This window comes from Pseudophryne corroboree, chromosome 2, assembly GCF_028390025.1.
Source record: "Pseudophryne corroboree isolate aPseCor3 chromosome 2, aPseCor3.hap2, whole genome shotgun sequence".
NCBI classification, from domain to species: domain Eukaryota; kingdom Metazoa; phylum Chordata; class Amphibia; order Anura; family Myobatrachidae; genus Pseudophryne; species Pseudophryne corroboree.
Genome location: NC_086445.1, coordinates 552,352,190 through 552,378,512, shown reverse-complemented (window position 1 = coordinate 552,378,512; position 26,323 = coordinate 552,352,190). Strand labels below are relative to the sequence as shown.

General features: G+C 44.6%; 1 protein-coding gene across 4 annotated transcripts in view; it reads left to right on the top strand.

Moving 5' to 3' along the window:
- The window catches only part of INPP5B (inositol polyphosphate-5-phosphatase B), a 483,885-nt gene that overhangs the window by 273,110 nt on the left and 184,452 nt on the right, over window positions 1-26,323 (top strand). For 3 of the 4 annotated variants that reach the window (XM_063954327.1, XM_063954328.1, XM_063954329.1), the window contains one exon: window positions 23,133-23,223. In XM_063954327.1, the coding sequence (XP_063810397.1) occupies window positions 23,133-23,223 (91 nt within the window). Of the gene's footprint in view, window positions 1-23,132; window positions 23,224-26,323 lie in introns of those variants that run through there. The other variant, XM_063954330.1, reaches the window with a different exon arrangement.

Genomic DNA, 26,323 nt, shown 5'->3' with positions numbered 1-26,323 from the left:
AACCAAAAATGCAAGTGGTTTTATATGACTAATTCTAATTAAATGTAAATGTTTTGACATGTGAACAAAAGGTTCGTTGACAGAGCTGAAGATGTGATTCACTAAAGAAGCATTTTACAACAAATAACAATAACTGCCACTTCGTTTTCATCAGTAAAAATCTCCAGCCCCAAAATTTTATTTTTTAATGTATAAAGATAAAATAAAGGAAGCATTACTATGAAGCGTCTTGATAGGGTATTGTGTTACCACATCAGAATTGCTTAATGCAGCTTGGCATAGAGCCGAGAATTATCTGGATGTGACACTACTCTTCCACAGGAAATACCGTCAGATGTTTGTTTTAATGCTGATATTGGAAATGCTGTATCAGATGTCGCTCACTGGTGGCCAAGCTGACAGTGCCTTTTCCCAGACCTCCATGATAATTGTACTTAACAAGTTATTCTCAAAGCTATTGTGTTTTTTTTTTTTTTTTCACAACAGGACATTATGAAAGGTTAATTGCATAAATAAACTTGTAACTACACCCATGTGGAAGTACAGGCTTTCAGTGGGCTTGATTCGGAGATTGTATAGGAGTTATACGTAAACCCTCCAAGCTGCAGCCTGGTTTAAAGGTTGTCAGGATTTGTGTGTGTGTGTGTGGGGGGGGGGGTATCAGGAGTGGCCGCATTTATTGGGATTAGTGGGGCCAGGGTGTGCATCTTCGGATGACTGATTTCCTGGCCCCAGCAGTGGGATCAGCCCAACCATCCTGCGTAACCTGGGGGCTACTCAGATGGCTGATGTTCACACAGAGTGAGCTGGTGTTGTGTATTTGGATACAACATTGGACTACACAAGCATGCAGGAGGCGTCTATGTACTCATGACACCTGTTGCTTTTTCGAGATGCCTGACATGAATGAGCTGCCAGGTTCCGTGCAATTCTGCTAACATCAGATGTTGCTTGTCGAAAATGTTGCAACGTGTTGCGACCAGGACACACCAGGAGACTGCTGAATATTTGGATATAGACATGCTGCATATCATTTTAATCAGCAGAAGCTGCTCGTGCATCCTATTGCATTACATTGCATCTAAGATGCATTTTCGCTACAAAAGATGCAACTAAAAACACTTGGCGCAGCCAAGTCTCGTGGCACTCACGCGTTATGTGTAACATGACTTGTAGCGCATGGAGCAAAGTTGTAAGAGGACACATCTGTACATTATCTGACTCAATGGGGAGTTTCAATTAGCCATGGTGTTTCCCACGCTGTGTAACCTCTGGATTTATCATCCAGAGCTATTTAATTATTCTGCAGAATCCACAGCGCAGTAAACCCGCGACTCTCTCCTGTTAAGCTTATTTTGTATTTTGTGCTGTAAATGCAAATGTAGAGCACTTTAAATTCTGTTGGAAGATTCTGGGTTAAGTGCCTGGAATCTATTGATTACCCTGTGCAGTAAGCACCAGCGGGTGCATTGATTGCGTTTATCGCCTGAAGCTGCAAGGAAAAATCCATGATAAGTGCACCCACTGGGGCATTAATACGTGGGGTAGTGGCACTTAATTAAATATTTTGGGGTATTTCCACACATATATAGAGGGTATGTGGTTAGCATAACGATCGTCGGTATCCCAGCAATCACAATGCAGACGCTGGGATCCCGACGGGGGCACCATACCGCTGCCGGTATACCGGCTAGGTAGTTGATTCCCCCTCTCTGGGCGCTGCGAGCCCACAAGGGGATTTGTTGAGCTTGCCACCCTGCCTACATTCCACCACTCGTGATGCCGATGTCAGGACAGTGACATTCGGCATCCCGGGCGGCGCTATTGCACACCGATCCCGTATAGACCTGTACATATAAGTACATGGGTATGGCTCCACATTAGCACCATATGCACATAGAGACTGATTTGGAGCTGTACGCAAACCAATGCGCAGAAGTGTGCATCGTCAGCGAAATAGTTCATACACACTGGACGATATCATGAACAATGTGTCTGTATCAGCCACATCGTTTACTTCATCATCTAGTGCAGGCATTCCCAACCTCGGTCCTCAAGGCACACTAACAGTGCAGATTTTAGTGATATCCAGACTTCAGCACAGGTGACTTAATTAGTAGCTCAGTTATTTTGATTTATCCATCTGTGCTGCAGCCTGGATATCCCTAAAACCTGCACTGTTGGTGTGCCCTGTGGACCGTGGTTGGGAATGCCTGATCTAGTGCGTACCCAGCATTAGCCTTGTACATGATTGCCCCTTTAAAAAAACGTCCATGTTCGGGCGGCATCCCGCATGGCCGCCGACCTTAGATTTCTTTGCATCCCAGCCATATGCTCTTATTCGCCAGGCTGCATTAACTGTACTTTCCCTTAATGAACTTTGCCTGTATGAGGACGCCTCTTCTCACTGTTCGACCTCTCCACTCATAAGGTTTGATATGTGCACAAAGTCTTAAGAGTGTGCGTTGCTCACTTTCTGAGCATGCGCAATGCAAACTCATGCATGATTCGCTAGGCAAGCAGAACACCTATTCTACATCAGCCCCTGTGAATTGTTGGTTGTTTCTAATATTTATTATTAACATGTAAGATTCAATGGTTCTTTGATTTGCCATCAGTAGGAAAAACAGCATACATAACACAGGGATGCACAATGTGACAGAAGTGCAGGCATGAAAAGAAAAGGCACGCTTTCCTTTTAGTGGGAAAAGGGCAGAGAGTGACTAATCTGCAGGCTAAGGAATCCCATAGGTGGGCAGATAATTGGTTGATGTTTTGTAGATGGCTGTTAGAGGAGTAGCATATCGGACAGCCCCATTCACACTGATCTCGGAAAATCCCTGCAAATACATATGTATGTCATTAGAAATGGACATTTTTCTGGCTCACATAGATGAGGTCACAATAGGAAAGCAAAGGGAGGGGTGGGGCCTGCTCACAGCATTGCTGCAGTCATGGCCAACGGAGTACCAGTGTGTATGCCGGAGCTCGTGATTCTTTCTGCTTTACAGATGTTTAATGCAGCCAGTGAGAGCTCACCCCTTATGCTGAGCAGCTCTCACCTCATGATCTGTCCAGGTCGCCATGACTGTCTCCCCCGCTTCCTGGACGCTTCTCCAGGCTCTGGATGATGACATCAACTTTTCTGAGTCCAAAAAAGCTCCAATGAGAGGCCTTTTAACAGTCCCGGGTACTAAATACCGGGCAGGGCCCATTCACACTACACTGCATCCCGGGACGATCCAGGATTCAACCCTGGTCGAGACCTCGTCCCGGGATATTGTTCCAGTACCCTTTCACACTGAGCAATTTCCCGGGTTGATGCGCGTTCATAACCCGGGAAAATTTTTGTCAGTCTGAAAGGGGTATTAGTGTGTGAAAATTCCTATTGCCAGTGAAAATGGGAGTTTTTGCCATCAAGGGTTTTCTTTTCTTTTGCATTATACATCAAACACTCACAGCCACTGATAACAAAACATCTTTTTTTTCCCCTTTCTTTTCCTGTGTTCTTTAACCCCTTCGCTGCTAAGGAAGAATGGGACTCGTTCTAAGCACTGCAATCTCAATGGCAACTTCTGAGCTGTCCCTGGTGATTAATGTATTTTGTTCAGTTGTGGTTATAAGGTTGTGTTCTTTATCATTGCATCCTTCTTTTTTTTTATCGTAAATAGGCCATTGTGAAAGAGACTAGCTGCAAGGAGTAAAGCATCATGGGGGGAATTCAATTGCCGGTGAATGCTTCCCCTGGCTAAATCTGCGTGGCCCTCACCGCACTTTACAGCAGCAGGATCTCACACACAAATATTCACTACTTCATAGGGTACTTTTGTGCGAATGGGGCATTTGGCCAGCTAGGCAAAGGGTGCGAGATGGGGTACTGTTGCTGGTGTTTAAATGTGATTGCAATTCCCTCCATGTGTGGCTCAATCCTGAAAAGACATATTCTATTTCCATAAAAACAGATTTGATCTGTCAGAATGGTAAATTGGCTTAGTTAGTTGGGTTCAGTTGACTGTCAGTGCTATTTTTCAGCAGGAACTCCGCTCCTGAACCTCTTGTTAAATATGACATAATCAGTAACTGGGTTCCTGAACCTGTCCTGTGCCAAAATGTATGTTCTTTTTTCCTGCTACTGATTCCTCTCCCTATGCAACCAAGCATCTGACTTGCCTTTCTCATTGCTTTGTTGCATTGCTTTCCTGCCTTTAAGTCACTTGAAATAGTGACTCCTAAATCCCTTTCCTCCTCAGTAGTTCCCATTATAGTACCCTTGATACTATATTTAGCCTTTGGATTTTTGAGACCCAAGTGCATGATTTTGCATTTTTTAGTATTAAACTGTAGTTGCCACGTTCTTGATGTAATGTATTTTAAATGCCTTCTTTTCTAAAAACTATCTGGCTATAACTTTTTAGCTCCACCCCTCAGACCCGTAGTTCTTGAACCTTTTATTCCATAAAAATAGCACTGGTGACTGTACTCAACTTTGTGTAGCAAACTTACTTTCTTTGGAACCCTATAGCTCATAGAGGGATCTGGTCGCGATCCCAAATAGGATCACAATGACGGCATACTGACAGCCATGGTCCCAAACGCCTGACTGCCGGGACGTTGGAGAGAAGGGAGGTTGGTTTTAGGCTGCTGGGAGTGTGTGTGTGTGTGGGGGGGGGTTGGGTTAAAGTTAGGCACCTCTATGGAGTGATAGGCTGGGGGTGGTGTGGGGGGTGGAGTCAGGCAGCAGTAAAGGGAGAGAAAGGGGTTAAGGGTAGCTTGCTTCTCGACCCCTGTCCGAATTCTAAGCAGCAGGATAGTACTCTGTCTGACCGCTGGCATTTCAGCCCCAACCGCTCATGGACACTGCCCACTGACAGTGCTGATTTAGGACACAATTTTATATTTAAAAAAAATTAACATTGGTTAAAACATCAATGGTAGATCTATGGGACCACTGATGATCTGGTCATCATGACCATCGCAACTTTACCTTTTCCCGGCGGCTGCTCCTCTTTGTAGCTGCTGAGTGTACACTGGGTGCTTTTTTTGCTGTATCGTTTCGTACAGTATAGACATAAAGGGAAAGAGAAGATTCCGTGTTGAAAGGGAGTGATCTATTTCTGTACAATTATTAAAGCAATGAGAGTACATTGCCAGCTGCCCTCCTCGGCAAAAACCTGCGTGGTGCAACTTGTGCGGAATGTCCAGGAACCCACTGAATGAGGCGTAGTCTATGTGGTGACCAGCCACCGTTGGGAACATAATTCTCTTGGAGGCTTTCCAATGTGGATATCTAGGTTGCACCCCACAGTGGCAATGATGAAAATCACTATCTACCTCATATAATGATGGTCCTGTGCAGGAATTTCCAGCAGGCTGATATAACATTTGTAGATGACAATGGTATATAGACAATATAAAATTTGTGAATCGATTCTGTAGCCCAAGTGCAGTAAAGGCACATTTTGTTGGAGATGGCATCTTTCACAGAGGAAATTTGTCCTGTGCTCAGTATAATCAGCCTAATCTTTGTTTTCTAGGGATATCTGTTGTTTAAGTACACACAAGAATCAGATCACTCTACTTCAGCGCTGCGTCTCTCTTCCCCTCCTCCCTTAATACAAATGGGGACTGCGATCTGTGGTCCTCATTCGTTTGGTAGGCTTAGCCATGGAGCTAAGAATGATCTTAAATTCTTGTATAAGGCTTATTCTCTTCTTAAAGCAAAGCTACTAGAGACAGTGTGACCGTGGTAAAATAGGAAAACGGTGATTCCACTCTAAGGGCCTAATTAAGCATAGATCACAAAAGCAAAATCTTTCTCTGATGGGCAAAACCATGTTATATCTGCCCCACCTGCAGTGCACATGGTTTTGCCCATTACAGAGAGATTTTGCTTTTGCGATCCATGCTGAATTAGGCCCTACATTTTCAATATGTACAAGATCAGGTATTGTACTCACAGAAAGTCCAACAATCTAATTTAACAAATCCACATTGAGGGTCGGGAAAGGACAATAGTGTAGGTTAGCGGCCCTCCTAGGACTTAGATGAAATGTTCGTATAGGGAAAAAATAAAACTCCTTTGTGGACCACTTTTTGTATAATAAATGTAGTTAAAATATAACTTTTATGAAATGTAGTTAAAATAGTCTGAGTGCTATTATTAGAAATGACAAAATTCAGTAAGTCAATACAAATACATATACAATTCATTTATAAAAGTATACATAGCATCATGTACAGGGACCTGTCCTCTGCTTGTGAAAGCTAACCAGAATGGAATAAAAAGGAAATTATCCTGAAACTGTATCCCATATGTGGATTTATGGCGACTGTTGAGGCAAAATATTAAGAAATATAATAATTTAATTTGTGGTAACCTCCGCAACTAGGATGAGTTAATTTTCCATTAGCAGTAAATTATTGTTATGCTATAAATTGATTGATATCAGCTCACAACACAGTTTTCCTACCATTGACTCACAATGTGGGGTTTCATGGGAACCTCTCTTTGAGCATTTTGAACTCCTGGGGTCTACAGGGTACTTGTCTGCTTTCTCAGATTTTAGATCAACAGATTCTAAAAATGCTCATTATGATCAACTGGGGACAACGTTTCCAAATGTAGACATTACATTATTCACGTACTAACACAAAAGACATAGCCTGGCGCTAGTTAGATGGTCCAACAGGACTCTGTGGGGGAGATTCAGTTGTTTGAAAAGTCAATTGGGTGTCTGTTTTTTCCTATCTCATAGACAGGAAAAAACAGACACCCAACCAACTTTTCAAACATTTGAATTTCACCTATTTCTCTGACGTCCTAGTGGATGCTGGGGACTCCGTAAGGACCATGGGGATATAGCGGCTCCGCAGGAGACAGGGCACAATAATAAAAGCTTTAGGATCAGGTGGTGTGCACTGGCTCCTCCCCCCATGACCCTCCTCCAAGCCTCAGTTAGATTTTTGTGCCCGGCCGAGAAGGGTGCAATCTAGGTGGCTCTCCTGAGCTGCTTAGAATAAAAGTTTAAGTTAGGTTTTTTTTCTTTCAGTGAGACCTGCTGGCAACAGGCTCACTGCTACGAGGGACTTAGGGGAGAGAAGTAAACTCACCTGCGTGCAGGATGGATTTGCTTCTTAGGCTACTGGACACCATTAGCTCCAGAGGGAGTCGGAACACAGGTCTCACCCTGGGGTTCGTCCCGGAGCCGTGCCGCCGACCCCCCTTGCAGATGCCGAAGTTGAAGAGGTCCAGAAACAGGCGGCAGAAGACTTTCAGTCTTCATAAGGTAGCGCACAGCACTGCAGCTGTGCGCCATTGTTGTCAGCACACTTCACCAACAGTCACCAACTGTCACTGAGGGTGCAGGGCGCTGGGGGGGGCGCCCTGGGCAGCAATGTATAATACCTTTTTATGGCTAAAATACATCACATATAGCCCTTGAGGCTATATGGATGTATTTAACCCCTGCCAGATCTCACAAACTCCGGGAGAAGAGCCCGCCGAAAAGGGGGCGGGGCCTATTCTCCTCAGCACACGGCGCCATTTTCCTGCTCAGCTCTGCTGTGAGGAAGGCTCCCAGGCTCTCCCCTGCACTGCACTACAGAAACAGGGTTAAAACAGAGAGGGGGGGCACTTATTTGGCGATATGATTACATATATAAAAATGCTATAAGGGAAAACACTTGTATAAGGGGTTGTCCCTGTATAATTATAGCGTTTTTGGTGTGTGCTGGCAAACTCTCCCTCTGTCTCCCCAAAGGGCTAGTGGGGTCCTGTCCTCTATCAGAGCATTCCCTGTGTGTGTGCTGTGTGTCGGTACGTGTGTGTCGACATGTAGGAGGACGATGTTGGTGAGGAGGCGGAGCAAATTGCCTGTATTGGTGATGTCACTCTCTAGGGAGTCGACACTGGAATGGATGGCTTATTTAGGAATTACGTGATAATGTCAACACGCTGCAAGGTCGGTTGACGACATGAGACGGCCGGCAAACAAATTAGTACCTGTCCAGGCGTCTCAGACACCGTCAGGGGCTTGTAAAAACGCCCATTTACCTCAGTCGGTTGACACAGACACGGACACTGACTCCAGTGTCGACGGTGAATAAACAAACGTATTTTCCTTTAGGGCCACACGTTTCATGTTAAGGGCAATGAAGGAGGTGTTACATATTTCTGATACTACAAGTACCACAAATAAGGGTATTATGTAGGGTGTGAATAAACTACTTGTAGTTTTTCCTGAATCAGATAAATTAAATGAAGTGTGTGATGATACGTGGGTTTCCTCCGATAGAAAATTATTGGCGGTATACCCTTTCCCGCCAGAAGTTAGGGCGAGTTGGGAAACACACCTTAGGGTGGATAAGGCGCTCACACGCTTATAAAAACAAGGGGCGTTACCGTCTCCAGATACGGCAGCCCTCAAGGAGCCAGCTGATAGGAAGCTGAAAAATATCCTAAAAGTATATACACACATACTGGTGTTATACTACGACCAGCAATCGCCTCAGCCTGGATGTGCAGCGCTGAGGGGGCTTGGTCGGATTTCCTGACTGAAAATATTGATACCCTTGACAGGGACAAGATTTTATTGACTATAGATGCATTTCTATATATGCGAGATGCGCAGAGGGATATTTGCATTCTGGCATCAAGAGTAAATGTGATGTCCATATCTGCCAGACAAAGACACGACAGTGGTCAGGTGATGCAGATTCCAGACGGCACATGGAAGTATTGCCGTATAAAGGGGCGGTCCATCGGACCTGGTGGCCATGGCAACAGCTGAAAAATCCACCTTTTGTTACCCCAAGTCACATCTCAGCAGAAAAGGACACAGTCTTTTCAGTCTCAGTCCTTTCGTCCCCATAAGGGCAGGCGGGCAAAAGGGCCAGTCATATCTGCCCAGGGGTAGAGGAAAGGGAAGAAGACTGCAGCAGGCAGCCCATTCCCAGGAACAGAAGCCCTCCACAGCTTCTGCCAAGTCCGCAGCATGACGCTGGGGCAGTACAAGCGGACTCAGGTGCGGTAGGGGGTCATCTCAAGAGTTTCAGCACGCAGGGGGCTCACTCACAAGTGGACTCCTGGATCCTACACGTAGTATCCCAGGTGTACATTGGAAATTCGAGACGTCTCCCCCTCACAAGTTCCTGAAGTCTGCTTTACCAACGTCTCCCTCCGACAGGGAGGCAGTATTGGGAACAATTCACAGGCTGTATTCCCAGCAGGTGATAATCAAAGTACCCCTTCTACAACAAGGGAAGGGGTATTATTCCACACTATATTGTGGTACTGAAGCCAGACGGCTCGGTGAGATCTGAAATATTTGAACACTTACATACAAGCGTTCAAATCAAGATGGAGTCACTCAGAGTAGTGATAGCGAACCAGGAAGAAGGGGACGATATGGTGTCACTGGATATCAGGGACGCTTACCTACATGTCCAAATTTGCCTTCTCACCAAGGGTACCTCAGGTTCGTGGTACAGAACTGTCACTATCAGTTCAGACGCTGCCGTTTGGATTGTCCACGGCACCCCGGGTCTTTACCAAGGTAATGGCCGAAATGATGATTCTTCTTAAAAGAAATATGGACGCTTTCCTGATAAAGGCAAGGTCCAGAGAACAGTTGGAGGTCGGAGTAGCACTATCTTAAGTAGTTCTACGACAGCACGAGTGGATTCTAAATATTCCAAAATCGCAGTTTTTTCCGACGACACGTCTACTGTTCCTAGGGATGATTCTGGACACAGTCCAGAAAAGGATGTTTTCTCCCGGAGAAGAAAGCCAGGGAGTTATCCGAGCTAGTCAGGAACCTCCTAAAACCAGGAAAAGTATCAGTGCATCATTGCACAAGGATCCTGTGAAAAATGGTGGTTTCTTACAAAGCGATCCCATTCGGTAGATTTCACGCAAGAACCTTTCCGTGGGATCTGCTGGAAAAATGGTCCGGATCGCATCTTCAGATGCATCAGCGGATAACCCTGTCTCCAAGGACAAGGGTGTTTCTTCTGCGGTGGCTGCAGAGTGCTCATCTATGAAAGGGCCGCAGATTCGGCATTCAGGACTGGGTCCTGGTGACCACGGATGCCAGCCTGAGTGGCTGGGGAGCAGTCACACAAGGAAAAAATTTCCAGAGAGTGTGATCAAGTCTGGAGACTTCTCTCCACATAAATATACTGGAGCTAAGGGCAATTTACAATGCTCTAAGCTTAGCAAGACCTCTGCTTCAAGGTCAGCCGGTATTGATCCAGTGGGACAACATCACGGCAGTCGCCCACGTAAACAGGGCGGCACAAGAAGCAGGAGGGAAATGGCAGAAACTTCAAGGATTCTTCGCTGGGCGAAAAATCATGTGATAACACTCTCAGCAGTGTTCATTCCGGGAGTGGAAAACTGGGAAGCAGACTTCCTCAGCAGGCATGACCTCTACCCGGGAGAGTGGGGCCTTCATCGGGAAGTCTTCCACATGATTGTAAACCGTTGGGAAAAACCAAAGGTGGACATGATGGCGTCCCGCCTGAACAAAAAACTAGACAGATATTGCGCCAGGTCAAGGGACCCTCAGGCAATAGCGGTGGACGCTCTGGTAACACTGTGGGTGTACCAGTCAGAGTATGTGTTCCCTCCTATGCCTCTCATACCAAAAGTACTGAGAATCATAAGAGGGAGATGAGTAAGAACGATACTCGTGGTTCCGGATTGGCCAAGAAGGACTTGGTACCCGAAACTTCAAGAGATGTTCACGGAAGACCCGTGGCCTCTACCTTTAAGAAAGGACCTGCTCCAGCAGGGGCCTTGTCTGTTCCAAGACTTACCGCGGCCGCGTTTGACGGCATGGCGGTTGAACGCCGGATCCTGAAAGGGCATTCCAGATGAAGTCATCCCTACCCTGGTCGAAGACAGGAAGGATGTAACCGCAAAACATTTTCACCGCATTTGGTGAAGATATGTTGCGTGGTGTGAGGCCAAGAAGGCCCCTACAGAGGAATTCCAACTGGGTCGTTTCCTACATTTCCTGAAAACAGGACTGTCTATGGGCCTAAAATTAGGGTCCATTAAGGTTCAAATTTCGGCCCTGTCGAATTTCTTCCAGAAAGAACTGGCTTTAGTGCCTGACGTTCAGATGTTTGTAAAAGGGGTACTGCATATACAGCCTCATTTTGTGCCCCAGTGGCACCTTGGGATCTCAATGTTGTTTTGAGTTTCCTAAAGTCACATTGGTTTGAACCACTCACCACTGTGGACTTAAAATATCTCACATGGAAGGTGACGATGCTATTAGCCCTGGCTTCAGCCAGGCGTGTGTCAGAATTGGCGGCTTTATCATATATAAAGCCCTTACTTAATTTTTCATTCTGACAGGGCAGAATTGAGGACTCGTCCTCAATTTCTCCTTAAGGTGTTTTCTGTTTTTCACATGAACCAACCTATTGTGGTACCTGCGGGTACTAGGGACTTGGAGGACTCCAAGTTACTTGACGTTGTCAGGGCCCTGAAAAATATGTTTCCAGGACGGCTGGAGTCAGAAAATCTGACTCGCTGTTTAGCCTGTATGCACCCAACAAGATGGGTGCTCCTGCTTCTAAGCAGACGATTGCTCGCTGGATTTGTAATACAATTCAGTTTACACATTCTGTGGCAGGCCTGCCACAGCCAAAATCTGTAAAAGCCCATTCCAAAAGGAAGGGGGCTCATCTTGGGCGACTGCCCGAGGGGTCTCGGCTTTACAACTTTGCCGAGCAGTTACTTGGTCAGGGGCAAACACGTTTGCTAAATTCTACAAATTTGATACCCTGGCTGAGGAGGACATGGAGTCTCTCATTCGGTGCTGCAGGGTCATCCGCACTCTCCCGCCCGTTTGGGAGCTTTGGTATAATCCCCATGGTCCTTACGGAGTCCCCAGCATCCACTAGGACGTCAGAGAAAATAAGATTTTACTTACCGATAAATCTATTTCTCGTAGTCCGTAGTGGATGCTGGGCGCCCATCCCAAGTGCGGATTGTCTGCAATACTTGTACATAGTTATTGTTACAAAAATCGGGTTATTCTTGTTGTGAGCCATCTTGTCAGAGGCTCCTTCGTTGTTATCATACTGTTAACTGGGTTCAGATCACAGGTTGTACGGTGTAATTGGTGTGGCTGGTATGAGTCTTACCCGGGATTCAATATCCTTCCTTATTATGCACGCTCGTCCGGGCACAGTATCCTAACTGAGGCTTGGAGGAGGGTCATGGGGGGAGGAGCCAGTGCACACCACCTGATCCTAAAGCTTTTATTATTGTGCCCTGTCTCCTGCGGAGCCGCTATATCCCCATGGTCCTTACGGAGTCCCCAGCATCCACTACGGACTACGAGAAATAGATTTATCGGTAAGTAAAATCTTATTTTCCTGGTATATTACCAAATTTAATATATAGGTTGAGTATCCCTTATCCGGAATGCTTAGGACCAGAAGTAGTTTAGATATCGGAGTTTTCCATATTTTGGAATAATTGCATACCAGAATGAGATATCATGGCGATGGGACCCAAGTCTAAGCACAGAATGCATTTATGTTTCATATATATCTTATACACACAGCCTGGAGGTCATTTAATATACAATACTTTTAATAACTTTGTGTATTAAACAAAGTTTGTGTACATTAAGCCATCATAAAACAAAGGTTTCACTATCTCACTCTCACTCAGAAAATGCCGTATTTCGGAATATTCCGTATTTCGGAATATTTGAATATGGGATACTCAACCTGCAAAAGGAGAAAATTGTAGGGAGCTGATAAATCTGAGCATGTGCATGAAACAGCTGGAGGGCCAGTTGAGAGTGGCACAGTAGGGGTTGCCTGGATGCATATCCGTGTGGCAGATCAGGCTGGGGTCATGCCCAGTATTGACTGAAAGCCAGGGTGGCTGGCCAGTTTGCAGAAAGTCTGCCCAGCATGCTGTGGCCTGAGAACAGTGAGTATGAGCCAGTCTTAGTTCCTTAATGGAAAGCAGTCTTGCCAGTGGTCCGTACATCTGTATGCATCTATTAGAATAAAAGTCCATACTTATCGACTGGGTAGTTTCGCTGTCAATCGCATCTCCGAATCCATCAACAATGTTAATCTATATGTATATATGTTGTGTGAGTATGACCAAATGCCTGAGGAAGGATTTCCCGTGAGTGCACATGGGATGGCTATTCATAGGACGCCTTATTATCCCGTGGACCTAGTAAACAATAAGGAAGTCCCGTAATGTGAATACAATAGATAGAAAAGAAGTGTGCAAAAAATAGTATTGTATCCCTTTCACATCGCTAATGCGGGTCACACCCGGGAATTGTAGACTGGTCCTTCCCGGGTGCGACCCGTCATGAGACCCCTTTCAGACTGGCAACCTGACACAGGAATAAGCTTCATCCAGGAGAATGATCTCTTATTTTAGATTTTTTTAAACGGGGGTTGATGTGATGGCGTCTCTGTTGAACAGCAGGGTAAATTGTTACTGTGCAAAGGCTAGAGATACAAAGAATACTGATAGATGCCATGTCAGTCCTGTAGACTTTTTTCTTCTGGTTTATATATAGTATTTACTCTGACGTGTTAGCTAGAAAGTCTTCATCAGTCTAAATAACCAGCGTGTAAGCTATATATATCATAGTGTGAACATAAAATTCTTCCACTTCTTCTTTTAATCTCTCTAAATTACTCTAGCTTTCACAGTAATGTCTAGATACTGGATTTAGCCTTGTTTCCTGATACAGACTTTCTTACAAGGAGTTTTGCACGTTCAGCCTCCTATTACTCTGATTGCTCTGTAAAATCTAAATTTAGCCTTGCTACAGCATTCCCCTTTTGATCCCCTAGAGAATTTCTTCGATGGAGAACTGCTTTTCTCTTAGCCATGCACTGCCAAAAGATTTTCTGAATTAGGTGCTCTTTCTTGCAGATATCCAAACATTGTTTTTTTTCAGTTTAGGGAGAACATTTCATCAAAGGTTTATCTTTGTTACTTTTAAGGGGAATGCACACTTGCCGATTTCAGCCTAAAATATAAACGATAACGACATAAATTATTGTTTATTTTTAGGCTTATATCGTCCAGTGTGTATGATGGTAACATTGGTGACCGATGAACGATGCGCGTTCCTGCACGTCGTTCCGTGGTCACCAATATTGAGCTGACATGCAGCTCAACCCGTCAATGTCGTGCTGAGCTGCACGTCCGGGAATGACGGAGGTGACGTCACTGATCGTTTTCGTTGAACGATGACGTTCAGTGTGTATGCGCTATATCATTGAACGCTATATCGTTCAATGATATAGTCGCTCATCACTGGCATTCCTGCATCGGCTAGTGTGTACCCGCCTTGAGTCTTATATTATGCACAACACAGACAACAAAGAAAGTAGACAACCAAGAAAACAAAAACAGCTGTACAAGGCTGCTACCTGATCTTCTGTCAATTTGTAATCAAATTCTGTAGATTTAACGATTGTACAGCTAAGCATACATCTTTTTTTTTTTTTCTTTTTTTTAATCTGTTTTTGTTAAGGTTTTATCAACAGAAAAATTAGTCACAATAAGACATTCTCTGTAGAAATACGAGACTACAAAGTCAAAGAATACAATAGTCATGCACAGTACAGTAGAATATATATATAAAACAATAAACTTACACAGAGTAATCAGTCAAAAGAGAAAAACTGAGGTCGAGAAGAGATGAACCAGTCACCCCTTTCTCAATAATCAAACCGCAATAAGAAAAATAACAAAACACATAAAAAAGGGTATGGGTTACTAGGTCGACATGATTTTTTAAAACTTTTTTTGGTGTCGTTTTCTTCGTAAAGTGACGGGGAACCCCAATTAGTGCACCGTGACTCCTCGCATGGCTCGCCATGCTTAGGGCAGGGTTTCTAGGTCGACAGGTCAAATGGTCGACATCAGATTTTTTTTTGGGGGGGGGGTTTGGGTGTCGTCTTCTCCGTACAGTGACCAGGAACCCCAATTAGTGCACAGTGTCCCCTCGCATGGCGAGCGGCTGCCGATGTGCTCGACACACGTTACTATTCCCAATCGTAGTCCACGTGGATCGTAAAGTATGAAAAATTTAAAAAAATTAAAAAGAATTGTGAAAAATCCATGTCGACCTTCTCCCATGTCGACCTAGTGACCATGTCGACCAATAGTGGTCGACTGTCGACCTAAGTGTGGTTGACCTAATGGCCGTATCACATAAAAAAGAAGGACAAAACAAAGGGGGGGGGGGGGCACAGGAGGAAAAAGGGAAGAGGGAAATCACAACAGCAATCATCTACAATTGTTAAGAACGTAATGAAATCTGTCTGAGCAGGTACCATTCAGTATTCTCAAAGACTTTGAATATTTGAGAGTGGACATCGGGAGGGAGTTGATATACAATTCCCAATGCTTGAAAAACTTAATTACACCAGTTTCAATATCAGCCAAAGCAGTCTTGCGGTCATAATAAAAAATTTGCATCAGTTTCCTATGTACTTCCAACATCGATGGTTTAGATTTTGAAACCCAATATGTGAGGGGTATCCTTTCTGTACACAGTGAGCAAAATAGTCAAAATTAATATAATATCATTTTTACACGTACCCAGGTCCCATTGAGAAAAATTTGCACAAAGACACGCTAGAGGGTCAGGGGAAACATGAGTATGTAAAAGGGTATTGATAAATGCAAGGACTTTGTACCAAAATTTTCTAATGTGTCCACATTCCCAAACATTATGGTAAAAGGTTGCTGAATGATAACGGCATTTAGGGCATTCACCTGTAATTGAGGGATTGTAACGAGCATGCTGTATTTGCGGGACATATGCTCTCTGCAAAGTGTGGAGATGTACTTCCTGTAGATAGGCTGCGGATAAAATTTTCATAGTAGAATGGTAATGTTTAATAAAGACTGAGGGGTCTATGAGGGCAGGAATATCTCTTTTCCATTGCAACAACAATTTGCGTCATCTAAAATCCGAGGGGATTTTGGTAAGAAGAGTATAAATCAAACTGGTGCGGAATGGTATACGCTCATATAGCGTAATCACTGATTGAAAAGAATCAGAGGCCCCTGAGGGGGTGGAGACTAAAGAGAGGGGGTAATGAATTGCGGAGAGGTAGTGACGCACTTGTAAGTACATATAAAAATGTGTCTGTGGAATATCATATTTATCTCTTAGATCTGAGAATTGGAGAATCTTCCCACCAGGGTCAAAAACCTTGGACGTGTAAGACAGGCCTTTATCTCTTGATGTTGGAATTGGTGAGAGATGGGGGGAAACGCAGGATTACCCCAAAGAGGAATTCGTAATGTAAACATGTGACTTCTGTGGAGTGTTTTATTCAGCTTAAGCCAAGAGTAATAAATGTCATGAAATAATGAGGAATGCAAAATATGTGGAGGGATACTTTTCGGGTGGGAGTGCAAGAGGGCGCTGGTAGAGAAGGGGTGAAATAAAGCACAATCTAAGGCAGGATCTGTGAAGGAATGTCCCATCAGTCAGCCAATCAGCAGCACAACGGAAGAGAGCTGATAAGGAATACGAGGAAAAATCAGGTAAACCTATTCCACCAGCAACTCATGGAGCAGCTAATTTATCAAAAGCAGTAAGAGATTTCTTCCCCTTCCAGAGAAATTTAGATAAGATTTTACGAAGATAGAGTAGGTCTTTTCTAGAGCGACCAATAGGTAACATCTGCAACCGCGGAAATATAACACTTTGTAGTACAGCCACACAACCTAAAACGGAGAGGTGCTGTTGATTGAAATACAATAGCTTAATCCAGTCAATGAAAACAGTCGGGAATCCAAAACGAGCAAGGGACTGAAACAAATGGGGCCATTCCACCAGGTTGAACACTTTCTCAGCGTCGATAGAGAACAAAAGCTGCCTGTTGTGATGTAGAGGAGATATCAATAGCAGAAATGACACGTTGGGCATTAATCTCGGAGTGCCTACCCCAAATGAAGCCAGTCTGATCAGGGTGTATAATGTGGGGCAGGAAAATTTTCATACGGTCAGCTAGTATTTTGGTCAACAATTTATAGTCTAGATTTTATAGGGAGATGGGGTGATAGGAACCCGGGAGAGATAGGTCTCTGCCTGGTTTCGGGAGAACCTTGATAATTGTCGTATTGAAATGTAAAGGGAGGGTCCCAGAAGAAAGCAGAGAATTAAGAGCATTCATCAGGGGAGTCTCAAGTTTGGGTAAAAGTAATTTATAAAAATCAGCAGTATGTCCATCCGGTCCCAGGGCCTAATCATTTTTAAAATGTTTTACAACAGTACGTATTTCCTCCAAAGTAATTGGGGCTATAAGGGTCTGATGGAGAGCAGAGGAAAGAGTAGGATTAGGCAAGATGTCCCGAGAGACTGGAGGTGAAGATGAAGTGAGGGGATCTTGTGAGGGATGGGGAATTATAGTAGAAGTATAAAGGTCCAAATAAAAAGCACGCATGACTTCAGAAATGTCAGCGTTAGTCTGTCAGTACGCCTGTAGTGGCCCTTAATGGTCGTGTTGTCATGGGCGGGTGAGAACCTTTCAGCAAGTTGGGTAACAGTTTGCCACTTTTGTTACCAAATTTGTGAAATCTATAACTGACATTAAACATATACTTATCCCCCATAGTTTGTAAAAATTCATCAACATGTGTTTTCGCCATAAGATAATCATGCTTAGTATGATTATCAGGGTTAGACTTGAACTGCTGAAAGGTGTACGTCAGGGCAGATTGGAACTCCAGGTAACGAGCTGCAGATTTTTTGTTAGAACTGGCCACATATGGGATTATTCCACTCCTAAGAAAAGACTTAGCAGACAACCAAAAAAGCATAGGGTCAGACTCTGCATGAGAAGCATTATCGAATGCGAACGCCTCCCAGGCAGATTCAAGCCTATTACAGATTTAAGAGATTTTTGGGGACATGTACTAAGCAGTGATAAAAGTGGAGAAGTGAGCCAGTGGAGAAGTTGCCCATGGCAACCAATCAGCTGCTCTGTATACTTAGTGCTGCGTGTCTGTAATCTGAATAGAAGTTGACACCAGGGCGTGATCTTACAAAAAGATTGGTGCAATGTGATGAACAAGGAAACAGAGAATGAGAAACAAAAACATAGGGGGTAATTCCAAGTTGATCGCAGCAGGAATTCTGTTAGCAATTGGGCAAAACCATGTGCACTGCAGGGGGGCAGATATAACATGTGCAGAGAGAGTTAGATTTGGGTGTGGTGTGTTCAATCTGCAATCTAATTTGCAGTGTAAAAATAAAGCAGCCAGTATTTACCCTGCACAGAAATAAAATAACCCACCCAAATCTAACTCTCTGCAAATGTTATATCTGCCACACCTGCAGTGCACATGGTTTTGCCCAACTGCTAAAAAATTTCCTGCTGCGATCAAGTTGGAATTACCCCTCTAATCAATTCTAGACATGGTATGATGAGCTGAAGATGAATAGGTGTATTCCCTTCAGTGGGGGGGAGAGCCCTCCACACATCAATTAATAGGAGTTTATTAGCTAATAAGGGTATACCAAATTTGGGAAGGGACACACCCCTAGGGGGAGTAGAGGATTTATCTAAGAGCAGAGAGAATACAAAATTGAAGTCACCACACATGATGATAGAGGAAGAGATATGTGGACTTAACAAAGCTATTAACGATTGCAGGACATGTCTAGTGTAGGCAGTCGGAGCATAAACATTACATAATACAGGTTGAGTATCCCTTATCCAAAATGCTTGGGACCAGAGGTATTTTGGATATGGGATTTTTCCGTATTTTGGAATAATTGCATACCATAATGAGATATCATGGTGTTGGGACCTAAATCTAAGCACAGAATGCATTTATGTTACATATACACCTTATACACACAGCCTGAAGGTCATTGTAGCCAATATTTTTTGTAACTTTGTGCATTACATGAATTGTGTGAATGTACACACACTGTTTATGTTTCAAATTCACCTTATACACACAGCCTGAAGGTCATTTAATACAATATTTTTAATAACTTTGTGTATTAAACAAAGTTTGTATACATTGAGCCATCAAAAAACAAAGGTTTCACTGTCTCACTCTCACTAAAAAAAAGTCCGTATTTCGGAATATTCCGTATTTTGGAATATTTGGATATGGGATACTCAACCTGTACCAAAGGACGGCCAGCCACTGTAAAAGATATTGAAACAGATCGACCTGTCGAGTCAGAGTGGGCAGTTAAGTTCTCAAAGGGAATGTGGTGTTTAATCAAGATAACTACACCCCTGGATTTGGAATTATAGGAACTAGAACCTAAGACAGACCAATTGACGGTATTCAATTTAGCTATTTCTTCAGGGATTAAATGGGATTCCTGAAGAAATGCTATATCAACATTCTGCTTGTTAAGATAAATAAGTATCTTCCTAAGTTTTGCTGGTGAATTAAACCCACCCACATTCCACGAGCCAATAGCTTAGGCATTTCTCAGCAAAAAGGGGAATAGCTGTAGCGTAGATGGAGGTGTTTATATACAGTAAGAGCAAAATACCTTGTCATGGGAAAAGTGGGCAGGAAAGACAGGGGGGAAGAGGGGAAGACAAAGAATACATAGTACTAAGTGAGTAACAAGAGTCCAATACATCAATAACCGGTAGAGTATAAAATTAGCAAAATAATAGGACTCAAAATTTCCCAAAAATAGGCACAGCGTCTCCAAACACGTATCCACAGTAATACACAAAACCAGAAGTGGAGTGTGAGGGAGGAGCACCGCCCATTCCCACCCGAACGTAGAACAAATTTCAGATATCACATTACCCTTTATCAAGAGATATAAGAGGGAAACATTAGCATATAAGAAAATGACATCTGATAAAGAATTAAGCAAACAGTCTCAATGGCAATAAAACAAAATGAAGTGACGGCCCCAAAATTAAGCCACGTAGGTAGTAGCAATATCAGGCAGAGAATAACACGGGGCTGCGGATAATGGGGGTTATTCTGACCCGTTCTCTTACTGCTTTTTTTACACAGCCGAGCGAACGGGTCCCTACTGCGCTGGCGCCGTAGTGCGCCGGCGCATGCCAGACGCCCGAAAGCCGTAGCAGGGCTGCGATCGCCTCTGCCTGATAAACAGGTAGAGGCTTTCGCTGGGCGTGAGGTGGTGGAATGCATTTCGTGGGCACGGTCTGGCTAACGCAGGCGTTGCCAGACCGAACGTCACACGCAGTCGCTGCGGGCCGGGGAGCGATGAGTAGCTCCCAGCCAGGACGCTAAAGCTGCGCTGGTCTGGAGCTACTCTTGAAGTGCAAAGGCATCGCCGCTGTGTAATGCCTTTGCACTTCTGCAGGGAGGGCCGGCACTGACATGCGGGGCGGACTAGCCCTGTGCTGGGGGTCCCCAGCATGTCAGTGTGAATGATCATAGCTGTGCTAAATTTAGCACAGCTACAATTAACTCGAAATGACCCCCAATATCGGTAACATTAGAAAGGAGAAAAACACAAAGCACCATTGTATAGTACTCGAGTATGCAGAGAAGGCAAAAAACATGAACGGAGATGAGGAGATGCAGGTGAATACTAGAGACATTCAGCAGGTCACTAGAAAAACCTTCAGGTACCAGAGGAAGCTGGAGGGTCGCTGATGTCTGAATCCGAGGGCCTAGAAAGATCTCTCAAATAAGCCAGGGCGTCCGCAGGAGAAAAAAAGTCCTTATAGGAGGTGCCATCATACACACGTAAACGGGCTGGGTATAACCAGCCAAACTTGCGGGTCTCTGCAACTAGTTGTGAGCAAACCAGCGAAAAGGATTTCCTGCCCGGGGTTAACTCCACTGAGTAGTCCTGGAACAGAAAACGTTTATGGCCTTCCCACTAAAGGTTCTTGACATGGCGGGATGCAGATCAAAAGGCAGTTTTATGAAGATAATTCAAACAACGAAACAGCTTGACTCTCGGGCGAGGTTTGTTGGGGGTAGGGGCAGGGCCTACCCGGTGTACCCTGTCCATCACCAAATTGCGACATTCTTGTTCAATCCCCAAAAGGTTAGTCAGTGTATTAAGGACAAAATGGGCAAGCGAGGGTCCTTTAACTGATTCAGGAGCTCAGCGCAACAGCAACTGCCTACTTAGGAGCCGGGGAGGCAGGGTCAGCCCCTACCTCCAGCGCCATTGTCCCCACCACCCGGTGTTTCTTCTGGCGCTGCGGCTGTGCACCAGACGCGGTGGCAGAAGTAACAAAGCGGTCCATTTTGATCACAGGAGCAGGAGGCAGCGGTACAGGGCAAATGGAGAACACGCAGGGCCTTGAGAAGGTGTTTTGTCGGGAGGATCGTGGCTGAGCTGCGGGACCAGCTACCTCACGCCATGAACCCGAAACCGGAAATCCCAAATATACATCTTTTACATGAAAGATTTAGCAGTCTCTCTCAGAACACTCCCTCCAATAGGGAATGCTTCTTTTTCTCCCCATTGTTCCAATGTTCCCCAATGGATGTTAGAGTAAATGGGATCTTTATACTTACGTTAAATCCTATTCTTTCAGTCCATTGAGAGACCCTATAGTCTCACCCTTTGTGCTTTGATGGTGTTCGTTGTTGACATGTTAGTTCTTGTTCAGCAGATAGATAGATATATATATATATATATATATAATATATCTATGTTATATGTATTCCTCCTATTGTGGGGCTTGTTAGTGAAATAGCTGCACTTTGTGTAGCTAGGGCATATAGGGACAGATGTATTATAGCACTTTCTGCTTTGCCTCTTTACCAAGGTGAAGCAGGTAGGTACATCAACAATATGTATTATAGTCTTGTCTGCCGGGGCCAGGGGGTGAAATCTCCCCCGTCCGGCGAATTCCATCTGAGCACACAGCGCTTCAACGCTGTGTCTCCCTGCTCGCCGTCTCCACTGCACATGCGCAGGATCTCGCTACTATTGCTAGATCTCCAATGCACATCCTGGAGCAGCTACCTGCCACAGTCAGGGACAGATCTGTCCCTGCTGTGGTGATAGGGCAATGACACCTGCAGCTGTTAAAATCGATGTCTGCTGACCGTTCATACAGTACATTGCCCTGCACATGTGTGTTCCCCTGTCATTGGGCACACACTGCTGCATTAATACATTGGGGGGGAGCAGTATCAGCACACCTAACGTGCTAATACCTCTTCCCCCCCCATATCGTCGTTTCATACATTTACCCCGTAGAGAATGCAGACATCATTTCCTTCACATACTCCATTGTTCTAGTGTCCCCAATGAACAATAAGAAAAAGTTTATGCAAAAATCCCAATTTTTTTGTTTTTGTGTACACCCTGCTTTTGTCTCCCTGGTTTTTGGGAATGTCCGTATTCAAGGTCAGGTTGCTCAGGAAATATTGTCTTAACTCATTTATTTTTTCTAGAGAATATTGTGTTTTTGGCCGTGTTGGGTGATATATAGTTTGTTCTTCAGCTATGTATGTTGCTTAGTCATTTACGTCTTCCAAGAATCTTCAGCTGATGATTTGTATTTAGTTTAACACTGAGTGCTTGGTGTACAGCGGTACACTAAAGTACCACCACTGTGTAAGCTAAGAGATCACACTGTCTGATAACAAATTACTAATGTTTTACCTCATTCTGGTGGCACCTGTTTTAATAGATTGTGTCATTTCAATAATGTAAGTGTATTTAAATCAGGAATTCAGATTTTGTACATAATGATACATAGTTGTCTATAACCATGGAGTGCTCCACAGCTATTTATTGCGTGTCTTTATCAAGCTTACAAGGTGGTGTTTGTGTTGTTTACACACACACTCGTACACTACAAGCAATATTGCACCTCTAAATGCAGTTTCAGGGGGTATGGGTCATTAGGTCAACCACTATTGGTCGACATGGTCACTAGGTCGACATGAACAAAGTCGACATGGAAAAAGGTAAAGGTATGAAAAAGATCAAAAAATTAAGAAAAAAGTGTGAAAAACGCATGTCAACCTTTTTCTATGTCGACCTAGTGCATGTCGACCAGTAGTGGTCGACCTAATGACTGTCAACCTAAAGACCATATCCCGTTTCAGGCAGGACTGAAATTCACGTTTATAGTGTATTCTCATATACTTTGTTTCTTCACAGAGCACAGTACTGATCACATCCAGCAGAATGGACAGTGGCTGAAGTCTGCACAGACGCACGACCCCTCGCGGTCCCCTCTATCTGTCTCCAGGTACATGATCATGTAATGAATTTACATGCATGGCAATATTGGTTTTGTGGTAGACTGTTGAAGTTGTGCTTTCATATTTTGGATTTATCGTTGTATTCATTTTTTCATTATTTGTTCTGGGCATTTTCTCTGTTGTGATTGCATTAGAATGTAAACATAACTGAACTCTATTTCTTTCATGTAAAATAATGCGCTTTTTCCACAGGTAAGTTCCGGTGCTGCATACTGGCATCTTTCATGGGGGAAGGGATTGGGATAATGACATCTTGGTGTAGTGCATGGGAGCCGAGATACGTACTAGCTGACATGGAGGCCAGTTATAATGTGCATTATAGGACCCTGCAGGGTGATTTTTGAGAATACCTCACAGAGCACTATGCGGACTCATTTTAATTAGTGATGTGCACCGGACATTTTTCGGGTTTTGTGTTTTGGTTTTGGATTCGGTTCCGCGGCCGTGTTTTGGATTCGGATGCGTTTTGGCAAAATCTCACCGAAAATTTTTTGTCGGATTCGGGTGTGTTTTCGATTCGGGTGTTTTTTACAAAAAACCCTAAAAAACAGCTTAAATCATAGAATTTGGGGGTCATTTTGATCCCATAGTTTTATTAACCTCAATAACCATAATTTCCACTCATTTCCAGTCTATTCTGAACACCTCACAATATTATTTTTAGTCCTAAAATTTGCACCGAGGTCGCTGGATGGCTAAGCTAAGCGACACAAGTGGCCGACACAAACACCTGGCCCATCTAGGAGTGGCACTGCAGTGTCAGGCAGGATGGCACTTCAAAAAAATTGTCCCCAAACAGCACATGATGCAAAGAAAAAAAGAGGCGCACTAAGGTCGCTGTGTGACTAAGCTAAGCGACACAAGTGGCCGACACAAACACCTGGCCCATCTAGGAGTGGCACTGCAGTGTCAGGCAGGATGGCACTTCAAAAAAATTGCCCCCAAACAGCACATGATGCAAAGAAAAATGAAAGAAAAAAGAGGTGCAAGATGGAATTGTCCTTGGGCCCTCCCACCCACCCTTATGTTGTATAAACAGGACATGCACACTTTAACGAACCCATCATTTCAGCGACAGGGTCTGCCACACGACTGTGACTGAAATGACTGGTTGGTTTGGGCCCCCACCAAAAAAAGAAGCAATCAATCTCTCCTTGCACAAACTGGCTCTACAGAGGCAAGATGTCCACCTCATCATCATCCTCCGATTCCTCACCCCTTTCACTGTGTACATCCCCCTCCTCACAGATTATTAATTCGTCCCCACTGGAATCCACCATCTCAGGTCCCTGTGTACTTTGTGGAGGCAATTGCTGCTGGTGAATGTCTCCACGGAGGAATTGATTATAATTAATTTTGATGAACATCATCTCCACATTTTCTGGAAGTAACCTCGTACGACGATTGCTGACAAGGTGAGCGGCTGTACTAAACACTCTTTCGGAGTACACACTGGAGGGAGGGCAACTTAGGTAGAATAAAGCCAGTTTGTGCAAGGGCCTCCAAATTGCCTCTTTTTCCTGCCAGTATGCGTACGGACTGTCTGACGTGCCTACTTGGATGCGGTCACTCATATAATCCTCCACCATTCTTTCAATGGTGAGAGAATCATATGAAGTGACAGTAGACGACATGTCAGTAATCGTTGGCAGGTCCTTCAGTCCGGACCAGATGTCAGCACTCGCTCCAGACTGCCCTGCATCACCGCCAGCGGGTGGGCTCGGAATTCTTAGCCTTTTCCTCGCACCCCCAGTTGCGGGAGAATGTGAAGGAGGAGATGTTGACGGGTCACGTTCCGCTTGACTTGACAATTTTCTCACCAGCAGGTCTTTGAACCTCTGCAGACTTGTGTCTGCCGGAAAGAGAGATACAACGTAGGTTTTAAATCTAGGATCGAGCACGGTGGCCAAAATGTAGTGCTCTGATTTCAACAGATTGACCACCCGTGAATCCTGGTTAAGCGAATTAAGGGCTCCATCCACAAGTCCCACATGCCTAGCGGAATCGCTCTGTTTTAGCTCCTCCTTCAATGTCTCCAGCTTCTTCTGCAAAAGCCTGATGAGGGGAATGACCTGACTCAGGCTGGCAGTGTCTGAACTGACTTCACGTGTGGCAAGTTCAAAGGGTTGCAGAACCTTGCACAACGTTGAAATCATTCTCCACTGCGCTTGAGTCAGGTGCATTCCCCCTCCTTTGCCTATATCGTGGGCAGATGTATAGGCTTGAATGGCCTTTTGCTGCTCCTCCATCCTCTGAAGCATATAGAGGGTTGAATTCCACCTCGTTACCACCTCTTGCTTCAGATGATGGCAGGGCAGGTTCAGGAATGTTTGGTGGTGCTCCAGTCTTCTGTACGCGGTGGCTGAATGCCGAAAGTGGCCCGCAATTCTTCGGGCCACCGACAGCATCTCTTGGACGCCCCTGTCGTTTTTTAAATAATTCTGCACCACCAAATTCAATGTATGTGCAAAACATGGGACGTGCTGGAATTTGCCCAGATGTAATGCACGCACAATATTGCTGGCGTTGTCCGATGTCACAAATCCCCAGGAGAGTCCAATTGGGGTAAGCCATTCTGCGATGATGTTCCTCAGTTTCCGTAAGAGGTTGTCAGCTGTGTGCCTCTTCTGGAAAGCGGTGATACAAAACGTAGCCTGCCTAGGAACGAGTTGGCGTTTGCGAGATGCTGCTACTGGTGCCGCCGCTGCTGTTCTTGCTGCGAGAGGCAATACATCTACCCAGTGGGCTGTCACAGTCATATAGTCCTGAGTCTGCCCTGCTCCACTTGTCCACATGTCCGTGGTTAAGTGGACATTGGGTACAACTGCATTTTTTAGGACACTGGTGAGTCTTTTTCTGAGGTCTGTGTACATTTTCGGTATCGCCTGCCTAGAGAAATGGAACCTAGATGGTATTTGGTACCGGGGACACAGTACCTCAATCAAGTCTCTAGTTGGCTCTGAATTAACAGTGGATACCGGAACCACGTTTCTCACCGCCCAGGCTGCCAAGGCCTGAGTTATCTGCTTTGCAGCAGGATGACTGCTGTGATATTTCATCTTCCTCGCAAAGGACTGTTGGACAGTC